We start from the raw sequence: 13,569 nt of genomic DNA, 5'->3' as shown, positions 1-13,569 counted from the left end.
TTTATCTTTAAAATTATTTTTTTGGTCGGTTTGTTGTTCTTAACAAAGTAATTTTTTATTAACTTTATTTTACAAAAATCTAATTCCCATAATCTATATTTTTTATTTTTGAAATTTCGTGATATGTTTTAGGGAACAAAAATCTGCAAAGCAACAAAGAAGTATGGACGAAACTATTGCCAACAAGTTATGTTTTTTTTAAATTAGTTTTTTTTGAAAAATAAAATTTTACTCGTTTTTTTTTTATATATCAGTTGAGCAATTCTCTACGAAATCGGTCTTTTTTCTTAAATTTAAATTTTTGTATTTATAAATCAAACTTAAACTTTTTTGGTGCCTTCGGTATGCCGAAAGAAGCCATTTTGCATCATTAGTTTGTCCATATAATTTTACATACAAATTTGGCAGCTGGCCATACAAAAATGATGTATGAAAATTCAAAAATATGTATCTTTTGAAGGAATATTTTGATCGATTTGGTGTCTTCGGCAAAGTTGTAGGTATAGGTATGGACTACACTAAAAAAAAATGAAATTTTTAAACCAAGAATAAAAAAAGGGCGTAATATTGAATGTTTGGCCCTTTTGAAATGTTAATCTTGGTTTAAAAATTTTGAAAATATTTTTTTCGAAAAGATCGGAAAATTTCACGACTGTTTCATTTTTTTAACATTGAAAATCGGATCATTTGTTGCAGGCCAAGTGTGAATGATTCTGATGATACCTCTTCAGTTGACGCTCAGGCGAGGAACATCCTGGAAGGAGCGTCACTGACTACGTCCGTAGTCCTGTTAGATCATTTCTTGATCAAGACAGTATAGCTCTGGTTCCTTGCAAGTGTCCTATTTTCTTACCTCCACGTTGGCTTGGTTTTCATGATGACCTAGCTGGTGGCCTGTGGAAACGGATCGTAAACCTTTGACCACCGCGGGTCAAAGTCGAGACGGCTAAAAGAAAGGGGCGCGACAATGTGGGAAAGGGATGTTATTTGTGATTGTAGACGGTATTGTTTTGATTCGCAGTATGTTGAGTCAACTGCCGTGGATGTACCTGAAACATCGCACAACGGGGTTTCTCTTCATTCTATTTCATCTACCACCTATCTTCTGTTTATTTTGTTCCACTGATTTTCTAACGCGGCTTCTGTTAACTTCAGTTTACTCCATTTGATTTCGATTTTACTCATTTGATTCTCTTATTTCTCAACGCTTTTCCACTCTATTTTACCAATTGATGCTGCTGTAACAAACTGTCTGTTTTTCCTTAATTTGGCAGCGATGTCAATTTTGTTTATCTTTATTTATCTATTTGAATAATTTTTCATCTGCCCTATAAATTGCACTTAACACCTTAACCACATTGTTACCTCTTGTTATTAACTATTGTTAATTTCATTATCTACTTAATAAATTACTATCTTTCTTTTACTATTGATTCTTTACACAGTATATTTCTTTCACTGTCCATTGTTTTCAATCTTCACCCTTTTCTTCAACCAAATGAGGTTCGAGCCCTTACTCAATTTTTGGAATGATCAAAGAATTAACACAAATATTACTATTGTACTTTTGAAAAACTTTTATAAAATGCTTAGGACCAAAAATTGTAACAAAACACCGCGACAAAAGAAATACCAACATATAAACACGACTCAACACTAGGAAAGATTTCAGGAGAAAACAATACACAGTAAATAACAATTAGTTTTTGAATTCAAACTAAAAATAAAACAGTCTTTGCTTTAATGAAAGTTGTTAGGCACACTTTAAATGGTTAGGCGCTTATACTTACATCAAACCCTACGTAATGTACCACCCCCGGCCGAGTTAAAATGCGTAACCGGAAAAGAAGGTGTGCATGCCTGGCACGAACACTCAAAGCGTGTTCTAGCGTGCTGCTCGTACTGACTCAGAGCAAGGGTGAGATGTAGGTGTAAGGGCAGTGCGTGTTCGTCGGGAACCTGGTGCATAAGATCGGTCAAGGCCCGTTCTTACACTGAAAATTGCGAATTGCGAATTGCGAATTGAAAATCGGATCATTTGTTGCTGAGATATCGACATTAGAAAATGTTGTGTTGTTTGGGTGGGACTTAGAAAACATCAATTTTCCTGTTTTTAAACCTTTGCATGGCAATTTCTCAGCAACTAAGGGTCGTATCATCAAAATTCGAAAATGTAAAACATAGAGAATTTTCCCAGCTTTTCAAAAATATTTTTTTCAAAAGTGGGCAAACATGGGCACTAATTTTAAAAAATGAAAAACTGCGACTATTTTAAAAAAAGTCTCCTAAAAATGGATTTAACTTGAAAACGGTGCACTTTATCAAAATTTTACTTAAGTACTTTTTGATTGCAAATTAAATCGAAAAATGAAGTTGAGAAATTTTTGCGACCAATTGATTCAGTATTGATTCAAAAATTTATTACTCGCTCAAAGATTTTTTGCCCATTCTGGAAATTTCTGAAAAGTTGGCATTTCATCTCCTCTAAAACATATCAAAAAATAAAAATAGTTTTTTTTTGCAAATCAACTTTTAGTGACAAAAGTTAAATAATAAATCACCATCTTTTATTTAAATTATTTCGAAAGGGCAAGGGAAAGGGCAGCCTGAACTTCAATGATGTTTCAACGTATTCTCCAAAATTGTATGGAGCCTTGTATGGGTGAACGAATCAATGACACAAAATCGGAATCGGTCAACTTCGTAGAAAATTGCTCTTCTTCAAAAGACACCGTAAAATGGATTCCTCAAACTTTTTGAATGCATGATGATTGAATGATTTTGGATCCACAAATCGAAAAAAAAACTTTGTGTAACAAAAACAATGTAAACACGATTTTGAAGAAAATAAGCAAAAATCATGTCTAAAGTTATTTTTCAAGAAACCATATTTTTAAAATTGAGGCTAGGAATTCGAATGCTAGTACTTTTTGGATTTTTATATCGAGAATTTCCTTTTGACTTTTCTTATTCTTCAAATAATTATCTTTTGCTTGTTTTGCATTAACTTTTAATTTTTTTGGTATTTCAAAATTCAGCTGTAAGCTGTTTTTTTCAACAAACTTCATTTAAACTTTTATTTTTCAATAAGTTAATTGTTATTATAAGTTCAAATTGTTATTTTATAAACCGAACTACATAAAAATATTTATGATCGTATTAGATTTGCAAGGTCATAAAAGATTGAAACCTATGAAAACTTTAAATAATGTTTAAATGGTAACCTTGAATCTTTCCCATCGTCCTTGTTAACGACACAATTAATAATTCACCCCACCTTCTCCCTCCCCCACCGTAAAACCACAACTTCCGCCAAGGTTGACAAATTTAACGACCTGCCAGTTAATCCATATTGTTAGGCAACAAAACCTCCCACGAAGCCACACCGCCTTGTCATCCGACACCGCCGACAAGCAGCAACTGGTAGGAACACTTTGCAATCCCTTAATTTCCATAATTCTACTGTTCCAGACATTGTTGGAATTCGAGCGAGAAGAAGGAAAGCATTTCTCGCTCGCGAACGAGGGAGAGAACTTGTAGTACTTTTCTCTTCTCGCTCGCGCTCGCATTTTCGTTCGCGTTCTCGCTCTCGCCGCGAGCGCTCGCGAGCGCCTCGTGCTAGCCGTTCGCCCCAAGCTAGCAATTTGTTTATCAGGCTTATGAATACGAACCAGGCGATGGTATAGAGGTGTAACTTCAATCGCTTTGTTGTTTTTTGTTCGTTTCTAACACGTTCAACTTCTCGCGAACGGGCAAATCTGGCTCGCGAGAAAGCCCGTTCGCGAGTGGAGGAGAGCACGGGCAATCGGTGAGTTTCTCTCGGCAGCTCGATACTCGCGGCGAGAGCTCGAGAGAGAGAAAATTTTCTCGCGAGAGTGCGATAATACCAACACTGGTTCCAGACTCAAGCAGTTCACCCCTTTTTTGCCAACGTGCCCGTGGAAGGTCGGTGACTGTTTACAACAAGAAGGGCTTTAATTCTCGTTTCTCGGAAAACTTCCCTGGGGAACGAGGAAAGGAGATCGCTTTTTTTTTGTTCTCGGGATAATTTTAATGTGATGCAAATGAATTTAATTTAAATTGCTCCCATCGTTTGGACGAGGTGACAAGGAAAGTGCTAACCACACTCGTCGGTGAAGAGGGTGTCGACACCTTTTTTTCCTCTAAACGTAATGATAATTGAGAGGGAGTGGGAACTATCGGTTTTACTTACAGTCCACGCTGACCTTAATGCGCTTCGACACCGTCGGTGGGACGCCGTTGGAGGCGATGCACAGGTACGCGCCCATGTCCAGCCGGGAGATCTTGGAGATCTCCACCGATTCGCCGTCCCAGTCGGGCACTGGAAAGAAAGGATGAAAAAGTGGGGAAAAGAGTTTGGTGAAAAGAAAAGAAAGCGTTGGGAAATTTATTACTGCAGACATTGGAAGACCAGATGTTGTTGTTTGGACTCAAAATAACCTGGTTGCGGGTTGCTAAAAAACTCTAGTTTTGACTCTAACTCTAACTCTAACTCTAACTCTAACTCTAACTCTAACTCTAACTCAAACTCTAACTCTAACTCTAACTCTAACTCTAACTCTAACTCTAACTCTAACTCTAACTCTAACTCTAACTCTAACTCTAACTCTAACTCTAACTCTAACTCTAACTCTAACTCTAACTCTAACTCTAACTCTAACTCTAACTCTAACTCTAACTCTAACTCTAACTCTAACTCTAACTCTAACTCTAACTCTAACTCTAACTCTAACTCTAACTCTAACTCTAACTCTAACTCTAACTCTAACTCTAACTCTAACTCTAACTCTAACTCTAACTCTAACTCTAACTCTTACTCTAACTCTAACTCTAACTCTAACTCTAACTCTAACTCTAACTGTAACTGTAACTCTAACTCTAACTCTAACTCTAACTCTTACTCTTACTCTTACTCTTACTCTAACTCTAACTCTAACTCTAACTCTAACTCTAACTCTAACTCCTTACTTTTGACTCCTGACTACTGATTACTGACTGCTGACTTTTGACATCTGACTTCTGACATCTGACTTCTGACTTCTGACTGCTGTCTTATGAATTCTAACTCCTGACTTTTAGTGAGTGAGAGGTGGATTCCCACTTGTTGCTAGTTGAAATAAAATTGATACGTCCACAAAAAATCTTCCAATTTTCTGATAAACTTTCCCGATAAAGATACTTAATCATTTCCCCCTCCCAGAATATCACAAACTTACCACTCAACGACTTATTAATAGCTATTTTAGAATTGTCATCCCGCTTCCACTTGACCGCCGGCAGGGGACTCCCGGTGGCCCGGCACTTGAGCGTCACGTTCGAGCCCTCGCGCACGATGACGTCACTCGAGCTGAGCGAGTCGTCAATGTTGGGTGGCACTGCGGAAGAAGAAGAAGAACAAAAATCGTTAGAAGAAAAACAAAATCATTGACAGGAAACTTATTTGAAATGAGACGGAAGGTGGCACACAAATCGAATTTGAAACGGAGGAAGTTGGCAGGAGGAGCACAAAAAATGAGAAGGTGATGAATTTTCCGGTTCACCGGTTTCCGGAAGAGGAAATGAAGGGAATCAGGAAAAGTCGGGAAAAAAAGTGTGACACTGGCCGGGACATGAAAATAAATAAATGTTTGCGTAGAAATTGTTTCTGGTGTCGGTTTGAACCGTTCCTTTTTTCAACTTCTGACATTTCCTGTCTGAATTTTTGCGCTTTTTTTTAGATTGTGAAATTTAGCTCTATGGTTTCTTCAAAAAAAATCGGTAAAAGTCTATAAAAAAAAACTTATAACATACATTTAAAGTCAGAGTTTCTAATCCATGTTTCAACTTGTGACAAGCTGCTTCAAGCTTTATGTAGTACAGTACAAGCTCCGACTTGCTAGTTCACTCCACTAAAGTAGCAGACGAAAAATGGCACGCCACGTTTCGTGCAGAGGAGGCAGGTATTTACGTTCAGGATGATGGCAATGATCCTAATGCGATTTGAATTTAAATTGACTTTTTTTTTTCCTGGGTAGCTTCCCTCGCCGGGCTTCAAAAGCCACCACAACTAGAGGGGGTGCTGGTGGAAATTCGCGGATTTTCCGTTGAACTCTGACAACGACACGACGACGACGACGAGAAGGCGATGATGCTCTTCAATGGATATTCGATATGAGTTAGGAAGTGTGCGGAAATCGATACCCGATTGTTGGTGTTAAAGTGGCGCGCGCGTTCGAGAGGCGTTTAAGGTGTGCCGGAAGGTGTGAACAGAAAAGGTTTACATTGTGTTGGGTTTGAGAAAACTGCTGTTAACCTGATTCAAGTGGTGTTTAAGGCAAGACTTTAAAATTGGTAGAAATTGAAGAGTTCGAATGAGGTGAAGTTTTTTCAAATCTGATATCGACTTAACAATTTCAACTGCCCAAAATTAAAATAAGGTGACATGTAGTAAAAAACATGAATGAAAAAACAACTTAAAGACAGATTAAATATTTAGGGCCGTCATACGTTTTTACAACGTGAAAAAAAAATAAAATGAAGTTATTTTTAAGATGAAGACACGAAGGCGTCATCCATAAAGTACGTCACGCTTTAGGGGGGGAGGGGGGGTTGTCCCAAGTGTGACAAAGTGTGACAAGGGGGAGAGGGGGGGGGGGTACGTGAGACTGTGACGTTACGCTCGACAATTTCTTTAACACTGAAAATTCATTTTTTAAATATAGCTTCAAAAGTTTAATGTTTGATAAACTTTACTCATAAATCAAACACGATTCAAGGCTTTAAGAAACAAAGTTTTTGATGACAGATTTAATATGCTTAAAAAAAGTGAAATGACAGATTCGTCGGCTACTTTTTTGAAAAAAATCCCAAGTTTTTTATCAGCGTGTTGGCTATAGTGGCAAAATAAAAGAAGAAACCCCAAATGTTATTACATATTTGGGAAGATAATTAATTTTCCTACAAAAATGTCATGTAGTATGAACCATATAGTACCTGTGCTTCCCCTGAAATGAAAATGTAGCGTGACGGGACAACATCGTAAAACTGGACTTCTAAAAGGGTCAGTTTGATTTTTTAGACTTTTGCTCTTCTACACATTATCACGAAATGAAAAACGAATCTCCTTAAACTGATAGAATTGGTTCAAATTTGAGATTTTGCCAGCCATTTCTTTCCGTGACGAGACAACAAAAGGAGCAGATTTATGAAAAAAATCCTCTCCCGTTTAATGGCTTGCAGACTTCATTTGGTCAATATTTTTAGCTTTTGAGGTAAGAAAACGCATTTAACCCTTTCAGGCCTGAATTTTCAAAAAAAATTTTTTTAGTAAATGATGGGAAAATGATTCTTATGACCATACGAAAATTATAGGCTAGTTTTGGAAATTTTGATATTTGGGTCATATATGACCCATCAGGCTCGAAAGGGTTAAAGCACATCGCAATTATTTCATCATAATAAAAATGAAATCTTTCATTTGAAAAATCACATTGAAAATTGAAAAATGTGGCATTTTTGTGTAGCTTCGCTAAGAATCGGCATAAGGTGATGGTGATTTCTATCATTAAAATATTGAACAAAATAAACAAATCCAAAATGCAACCTGTATAAATTAAAAAAACATTCTCGATTAAATTCCGAATTCAAAAATAATCCTTTTTAAAAATCATGATAAAATTGTAAAAAAAAACAAGATAGTGAGGGGGCGGGTCCGACCAAACGTGACGTACTTTTCGAGGGGGAGGGGTCAGAGCCAGCGTGACAAAGTGTGACATAGGGGGAGGGGGGGTTAATTTTGGCCGATTTTATCGTGACATACTTTGTGGATGACGCCGAAGGGGTATCGTGTGTATCACAATAGTAGTTTATGCAACAAGTTTCAAAAAGAGGATTTTTTTCAGCACGAGTCGTACATTTATTGAACGAGGTTCACCGAGTTGGATAAATACGAAGAGTGCTGAAAAAATCAAGTTTTGCAACGAGTTGCATACAACATTCTTGCAATTCCGAAAAACACCCATTGAGTGAAATTTTATGTCAAATTTTCATGTATTTTGTCAATACACCGTTTGAATCAAAAAAATGTTGAAAAGTATTACTTTTCGAAACAAGTGCTGAAAAGTTCAACTTTTCAGCACCCATTTGAGTGCTGAAAAGTAGAACTTTTCAGCATTTATTTTGAAAAGTGTTGCTATTCGATTCTGTTATTTTTGGTACAGAAAAGTAGCCTATTTCGTCATTCAAGAATGACAGGAAAAGTAAGTAGTTTCACCGAGCTCCTGTGGTCTAATGGTTACAGGTTTCGCTTTACGAGCGGAAGATCGTGGTTTCAAACCCACATGGCTCGGCACATCCTTTCCCCTGTACTCTTCACATGTATAAGGACCAACTGTTCTCTGTATAATTGCCCTACAGAGCTCCACGGCCCGATCGCAAAAAGTGCTTTGAAGGGACGAGTTTTCCAGAAACCAGAACTTAAGGGCTAGCTGGGTATAAGTAAACGTGAAATGTGCACTTCGGTTCTAGCGATACATTTGGACAGTACAGAGTGGAAAGGCAGAGCCAAAGAGGATTGAAAAAACATTCAAACCTCTTCGGCGGTGAAGTTACGGCAGTGGATCGCTCGACACACTCGCTCAACAATAGCGTGTGTGCGTGTCCCATCTGCCTAATAACAGAAGAAGCCTTTGTGATTCTATAAATAGAATTGCAAGTCCGCAATAGATCTAATTCCTGGTCGCAGTGGATAGTGGCATCAAACAAAAAAAAAAAAAAAGTAGTTTCACGACGGAATTGCAAAAAGGTATTTTTTGAAAGTTGATTTTGAAATAAATTTTTATTGGTTTTCGACAACAAAAAATGCTATTATTTTTTTCGAAAATGAATATCAAAAAATGAACCTAAAGTTTGAAACAAATATCCGATAATACACTAATGTGCTCTATAAAAAAAACAAGTAACAATTTAAACTATTAAGCAATGCATAATTCAGTATTTTAGTCATAGATTTTATTTTATAATTTTATATTTGCATTATACTTTGTAGGGCCATTCCATATGACCAAAAAAGTCATTTTGCGTCATTGGTTGGTCTATACAAGTTTCTATATAAATTTAACAGCTGTCTATACAAAAATAGTATCTAAATATTCTAGAATCTGTAGTTTGAAATCTGAATTTCTAATAAATTTGGTATGTTTAGAAAAGTTGAAAGCTGAACAAAATTTTGATGATAACCAGAAAATCTCGATTTTTTTCTATTTGTACCTGTACCAAATTCTTAAACTGAATTTACATTCGAAAAAAAATCTTACTTAGGCAACCATGATCACTTTTCAAAAAATTGAAAAATTGCCAAAAATCGCAAAAATAAATCATTCAGTGGATTTACCTCAAAAAAAGTGAACTCTATCAACATTTCTGTGAAGTTCTTTTTGATTTCAAATCCGATTATGCTTCATGAAATTTTTATTTCAACCGTTTTTTTTAGTTTATCAAAAATGATCTTTCCTTAAAATGGTAGCGTTGCCAAATTATTTTTAACTTTCAATTTTGCAGTTTATCCTATTTTACATATTGAAAAAATCAAAAATAATGAGTTCTGGCGACCCTGTCCAATGTTATGATCACTTAGGGAATATTTATATATGTTTATTTGTTATACTATCTAAAGATAAGTGTTTATGAAAACATAGTCAATTTTTGGTTCTATTGTGTGACCAATTTTTAATTAGAAGTGGTAGGTGGAATTAGTGAGCTATTGTGTAAATCCGATACACATTTTGCCTAATGTTCTTGTCTTTCACCATTGAAACTCCTCAGAAATCATCAGCATAAAATTTATAAATTATGAAAATTTATAACTGGAACTAAAAATTTTATTGTCGCTTTAATTTTTTCAAATATTTTAAAACTTTTAAATATTAATTTCAGACAAAGAACCATTGATAATATTTCAAATGTGATACAAATAGAACATATGAATGGCCATTTACATAATTGAAATCATGAGAACAGCATTTTATGATACTACATAATAAGCATAATAAAAAATTGGATTTAAAAAATGATTGTGTTTGTTAAAAAAAACATTTTTAATCTTTAGACTCATTTAAACGTATTGATAATTATTTTTAGAACTGAAACTGTTTTGATAAATTCTTTTCAATAAAGCTTTTACAAATTTCTTGAAAACAATATTTTAAATTTCGAAATTTCAATGGAAATCTAAATGAAATTAGATGAAATTGATTCAAGTTACGTTCCCCTGCGCATGTTTGGGTTGATTTAAAAATATTTGTTTTTTTTTTCAAATCTTACATTTTTGGCAAACTAATGATTGAAAAACTTCTGAACCAGTGTAAAATGCAATTAAAACACTTTTTGCATTTAAATGTTGAGATTTTGGCTTGATATTTGTTTGAATTGTTTTAATTGTTTTATGGTTTACAAGACAACTCCATCAATGTTGAAAATTCACAAAATATTAAAAAAAAACGTTGCTTAATCCACCTTAGGTGGGTGGTGCCTTCCTTACATTCATAAAGTTAACACACTACAGAGCCTCAAAAAAGAGTATAAATAAGACTTATTATTATCAAAATATCTGAGATCCGGCCTAAAAAAGTGGTTATAACCTTTGATAGGGTTGTCAGATCTTCAACGTTTTAGACTCATTGGAAAGGTCGTTTGATTACCTATACGAAGACAGGTCGCACGGTGGATCCGGACAACGTTTTCATCAAAATATGTAAGATCCAGCCTCCAAAAAGGTGCATAAATAACACTTAAGTGTTGATAATTTTTGATAGGATTTTCAGATCTTTATCGTTTTGAGCTTGTTGGAAAGGTCTTTCAAATACCTTTATAAAAATGTATAGCATGACGGGTTTTCTTAAAAAACCACTCTTTTTACAATCTTTCGGACTTTATTCGAAATCGTTTTTTAGCATAACTTTTGAAGTACTTTACTAAACTTCATAATATTAACTAGGGTCTTGTGGGACCTCAAGACGGATCGAATTTGATTCTGAGTCGAAAGGTATACGTGAAGGTGGGTCTACGAGGTCTAATAAAGAAGTTCGTTTTTCGAGTGATTTTGTAGCATTTCCTCATTGAGGTGAGGAAGGCAAAACAATCTATTTTCCGCCTTTTTAACATCGTCAATCCCCAGCTGATTCCCATTAGACACGTACTTTCCTGTCATCTGTTTTTTCCTCAACTCGAAGCAGAGCAGTAGCAAAAAATCGGTAATGAAATCAGCTGCCGGGACACCTCTCGGAGTATAGCAAAAGAACCAGAGATAATTCAATTCCGATTGCACCTTCCATGAACACAATGGGAGACACACTTCTTTTCTCTCCTAATCACGTCGTCGCTTCAAATTGTTTTTTTTTCGCTCTCTGAAATCGATATCCTTGAATCCTAATGGAGTTCTGGGGATCTGGTGGTACTTGGACAGACAGCGGTCCTCGTCAGACTCCGAGTGGAGAGAGATTAACAATTTTATGTCAGTCAGTTTCGCTTTCCCCATTCCATCATGAGGTGGAAGATAAGCCAAGTTCAATCGGGGATTTCCCACTGGTTGCCGGTGGAAATGCAAAACGGAAATTGAATTCCCGGGGTATTACGACAAAGTAAACGGTAGCAATTACGACGCGATTACGCGGCCTTTGACGGTGTTTTTGTTGTTCTTTTCTTTTTTTTGGCTGGAGGCCAAGGGAAATTGTTGCTTTTTGCATAATGAGATTGATAACAATGTTTTGGGTACTTATTTCAATAAAGATAGAATGCAGGTGAGTTGAAAACAATAAAAGAATATTTGAAAAAAAGTTCAGTTTGACCTAAAACTTACCAACCACGTGCAGATACCCGAACTGGGTCTTGGCCGTAACGGTGTTGATCTGACACATGTACCGACCCTTGTCCTCCTCCTGGACGTTCGATATGTGCAGGAACCAGGTCTTGTGTTTGTCATGCTTGTCGTGAGTAACGCTGATCCGCGGATTCCGCGTGATCACGTGGTTGTGCACGGTGAGGATCGCGGACTGCTCAAAGTGCATCCACGCCACCTGAAAATAGAGAGAATATGAAGATTTAGTATTTCTCAAATATTACGCATACTCTCACTTTTTCTAACGTTCTCAGTGGAGGGAAACCTAAAAAAATATTTACGTTATCCATCTTGCGAACCGCATCATCCCCATTGACAAATAAGCTTCCCGATCTTCCTTCTCCCAACATGAGGAGAGTAAATTTATGTTGGCTTCGTCATCCTTCTTAGGGGAAAACATACGCCGTGACTTCATAAGTTCCCATATTCATGCATAAGCTGCTGCTGCTGCTTCTGCCCTTCCGGCAACATTCCAGCGACCAAAGACGACACATCGCAGTGACTGAGTGGAGTCCCGATATTTATGTACTCTGTGTACACAATTTACATACCGTGGGAGTCAGATTGGGGGGTTTAGCAGCGAAATGATAAAGATTTAAAGATATTAAGTAAATAAAATTATCTTAAAAATAATTTCATTTAAAACAAAAGATTTTTTTTCATTTTGCTAATAAAATAGCTTAATAGAATAGTTTAAGTAATTATGTAAAAGCCTTTTTGTCATTTGGACTGTAAATCTGTTGACAATAAAAAAAGAGGTTTTGTGCCTATTTGAGAAGGACCCATCGGTTGGCGATCCACTCAAACGGGCTTTTCCCCTCCAAACAAAACAAAACAAAACAAAACAAAACAAAATTAGTATAAGTATTCAACGTTTAAATCTTTAACACCCCTAGAATTCAAGAGCAATTTCATACGCAAATTTGACAACTCTGCTCTCCATTGAGGGTGAACGCAGTACATATGATGTGTGTACGCTATGCGATTAATCATAATGCTCACTCGTACTTCGATACTGTTTACCATAAATTGTGGCCTCCGGATATCGCGCGATCCGATTATGATATTGAATGCACTTCTAGAGCAATTTATTTCGTTTATTGAAAAACCTTTGAAATATTTTGATGATTTAACTTGAAGTGCATTCAATATCAAGAACTTTTTTTTAATATTTTGAAGAAACTGTAACTTAGTGCTAAAAAACAAATTATGACTGTTATGAAAATTGGAAATAAAAAAATTATTGGAAAATTTCCCAAAGATTTCGCAACTAAAAATTTAAAATCAGACCACCAGGTGACGAGGTTTCATTTCGACATTTCGAAAATTATTTTATAAATGCAAAGTTAAAATTGAAAATTAAGCAGAATTTTCTCAGATATATAAAACAGTTTTTAGGAATTATAAATATGGACAGTAATATGCCTAAAATATGCAAAATAAACTTTTTTGTTTGGTTATTTTAAGCATCTGAAAACAGCACAACATGGTGAAAAAATTAATTCGATTTTTCCTATAAAATCTTCCTCGAATATCAAAAGTTTTGCTCATAATATCCTCAGAGGGTAATTCAGGGAACAATGTCGAGCATATGGAGTGAGTTTTTGAAATAAAGTACCGTTTTCTGGGCACTCTGAATTCCCTCTGAATAATAATACCTAGGACCATCATTTTTC

General features: G+C 35.8%; 2 protein-coding genes across 7 annotated transcripts in view; one reads left to right on the top strand and one right to left on the bottom strand.

Moving 5' to 3' along the window:
- LOC6047773 (transient receptor potential cation channel protein painless) overlaps positions 1–13,569 on the top strand; it is a 295,911-nt gene that overhangs the window by 82,005 nt on the left and 200,337 nt on the right. The gene's annotated exons all lie outside the window — the stretch shown is intronic.
- LOC6047780 (lachesin) overlaps positions 1–13,569 on the bottom strand; it is a 148,286-nt gene that overhangs the window by 74,637 nt on the left and 60,080 nt on the right. For all 6 annotated transcript variants that reach the window (XM_038255594.1, XM_038255595.1, XM_038255596.1 and 3 more), the window contains exons 4-6: positions 11,855–12,071; positions 5,238–5,396; positions 4,214–4,342 (exon numbers count right to left, since the gene is read on the bottom strand). In XM_038255594.1, coding sequence (XP_038111522.1) covers positions 4,214–4,342; positions 5,238–5,396; positions 11,855–12,071 — 505 coding nt within the window. The remainder of the gene's footprint in view (positions 1–4,213; positions 4,343–5,237; positions 5,397–11,854; positions 12,072–13,569) is intronic.

This window comes from Culex quinquefasciatus, chromosome 2, assembly GCF_015732765.1.
Source record: "Culex quinquefasciatus strain JHB chromosome 2, VPISU_Cqui_1.0_pri_paternal, whole genome shotgun sequence".
NCBI classification, from domain to species: domain Eukaryota; kingdom Metazoa; phylum Arthropoda; class Insecta; order Diptera; family Culicidae; genus Culex; species Culex quinquefasciatus.
Note: the sequence above shows the minus strand (reverse complement) of the source record. Positions and strands in the feature narration are given on the sequence as shown.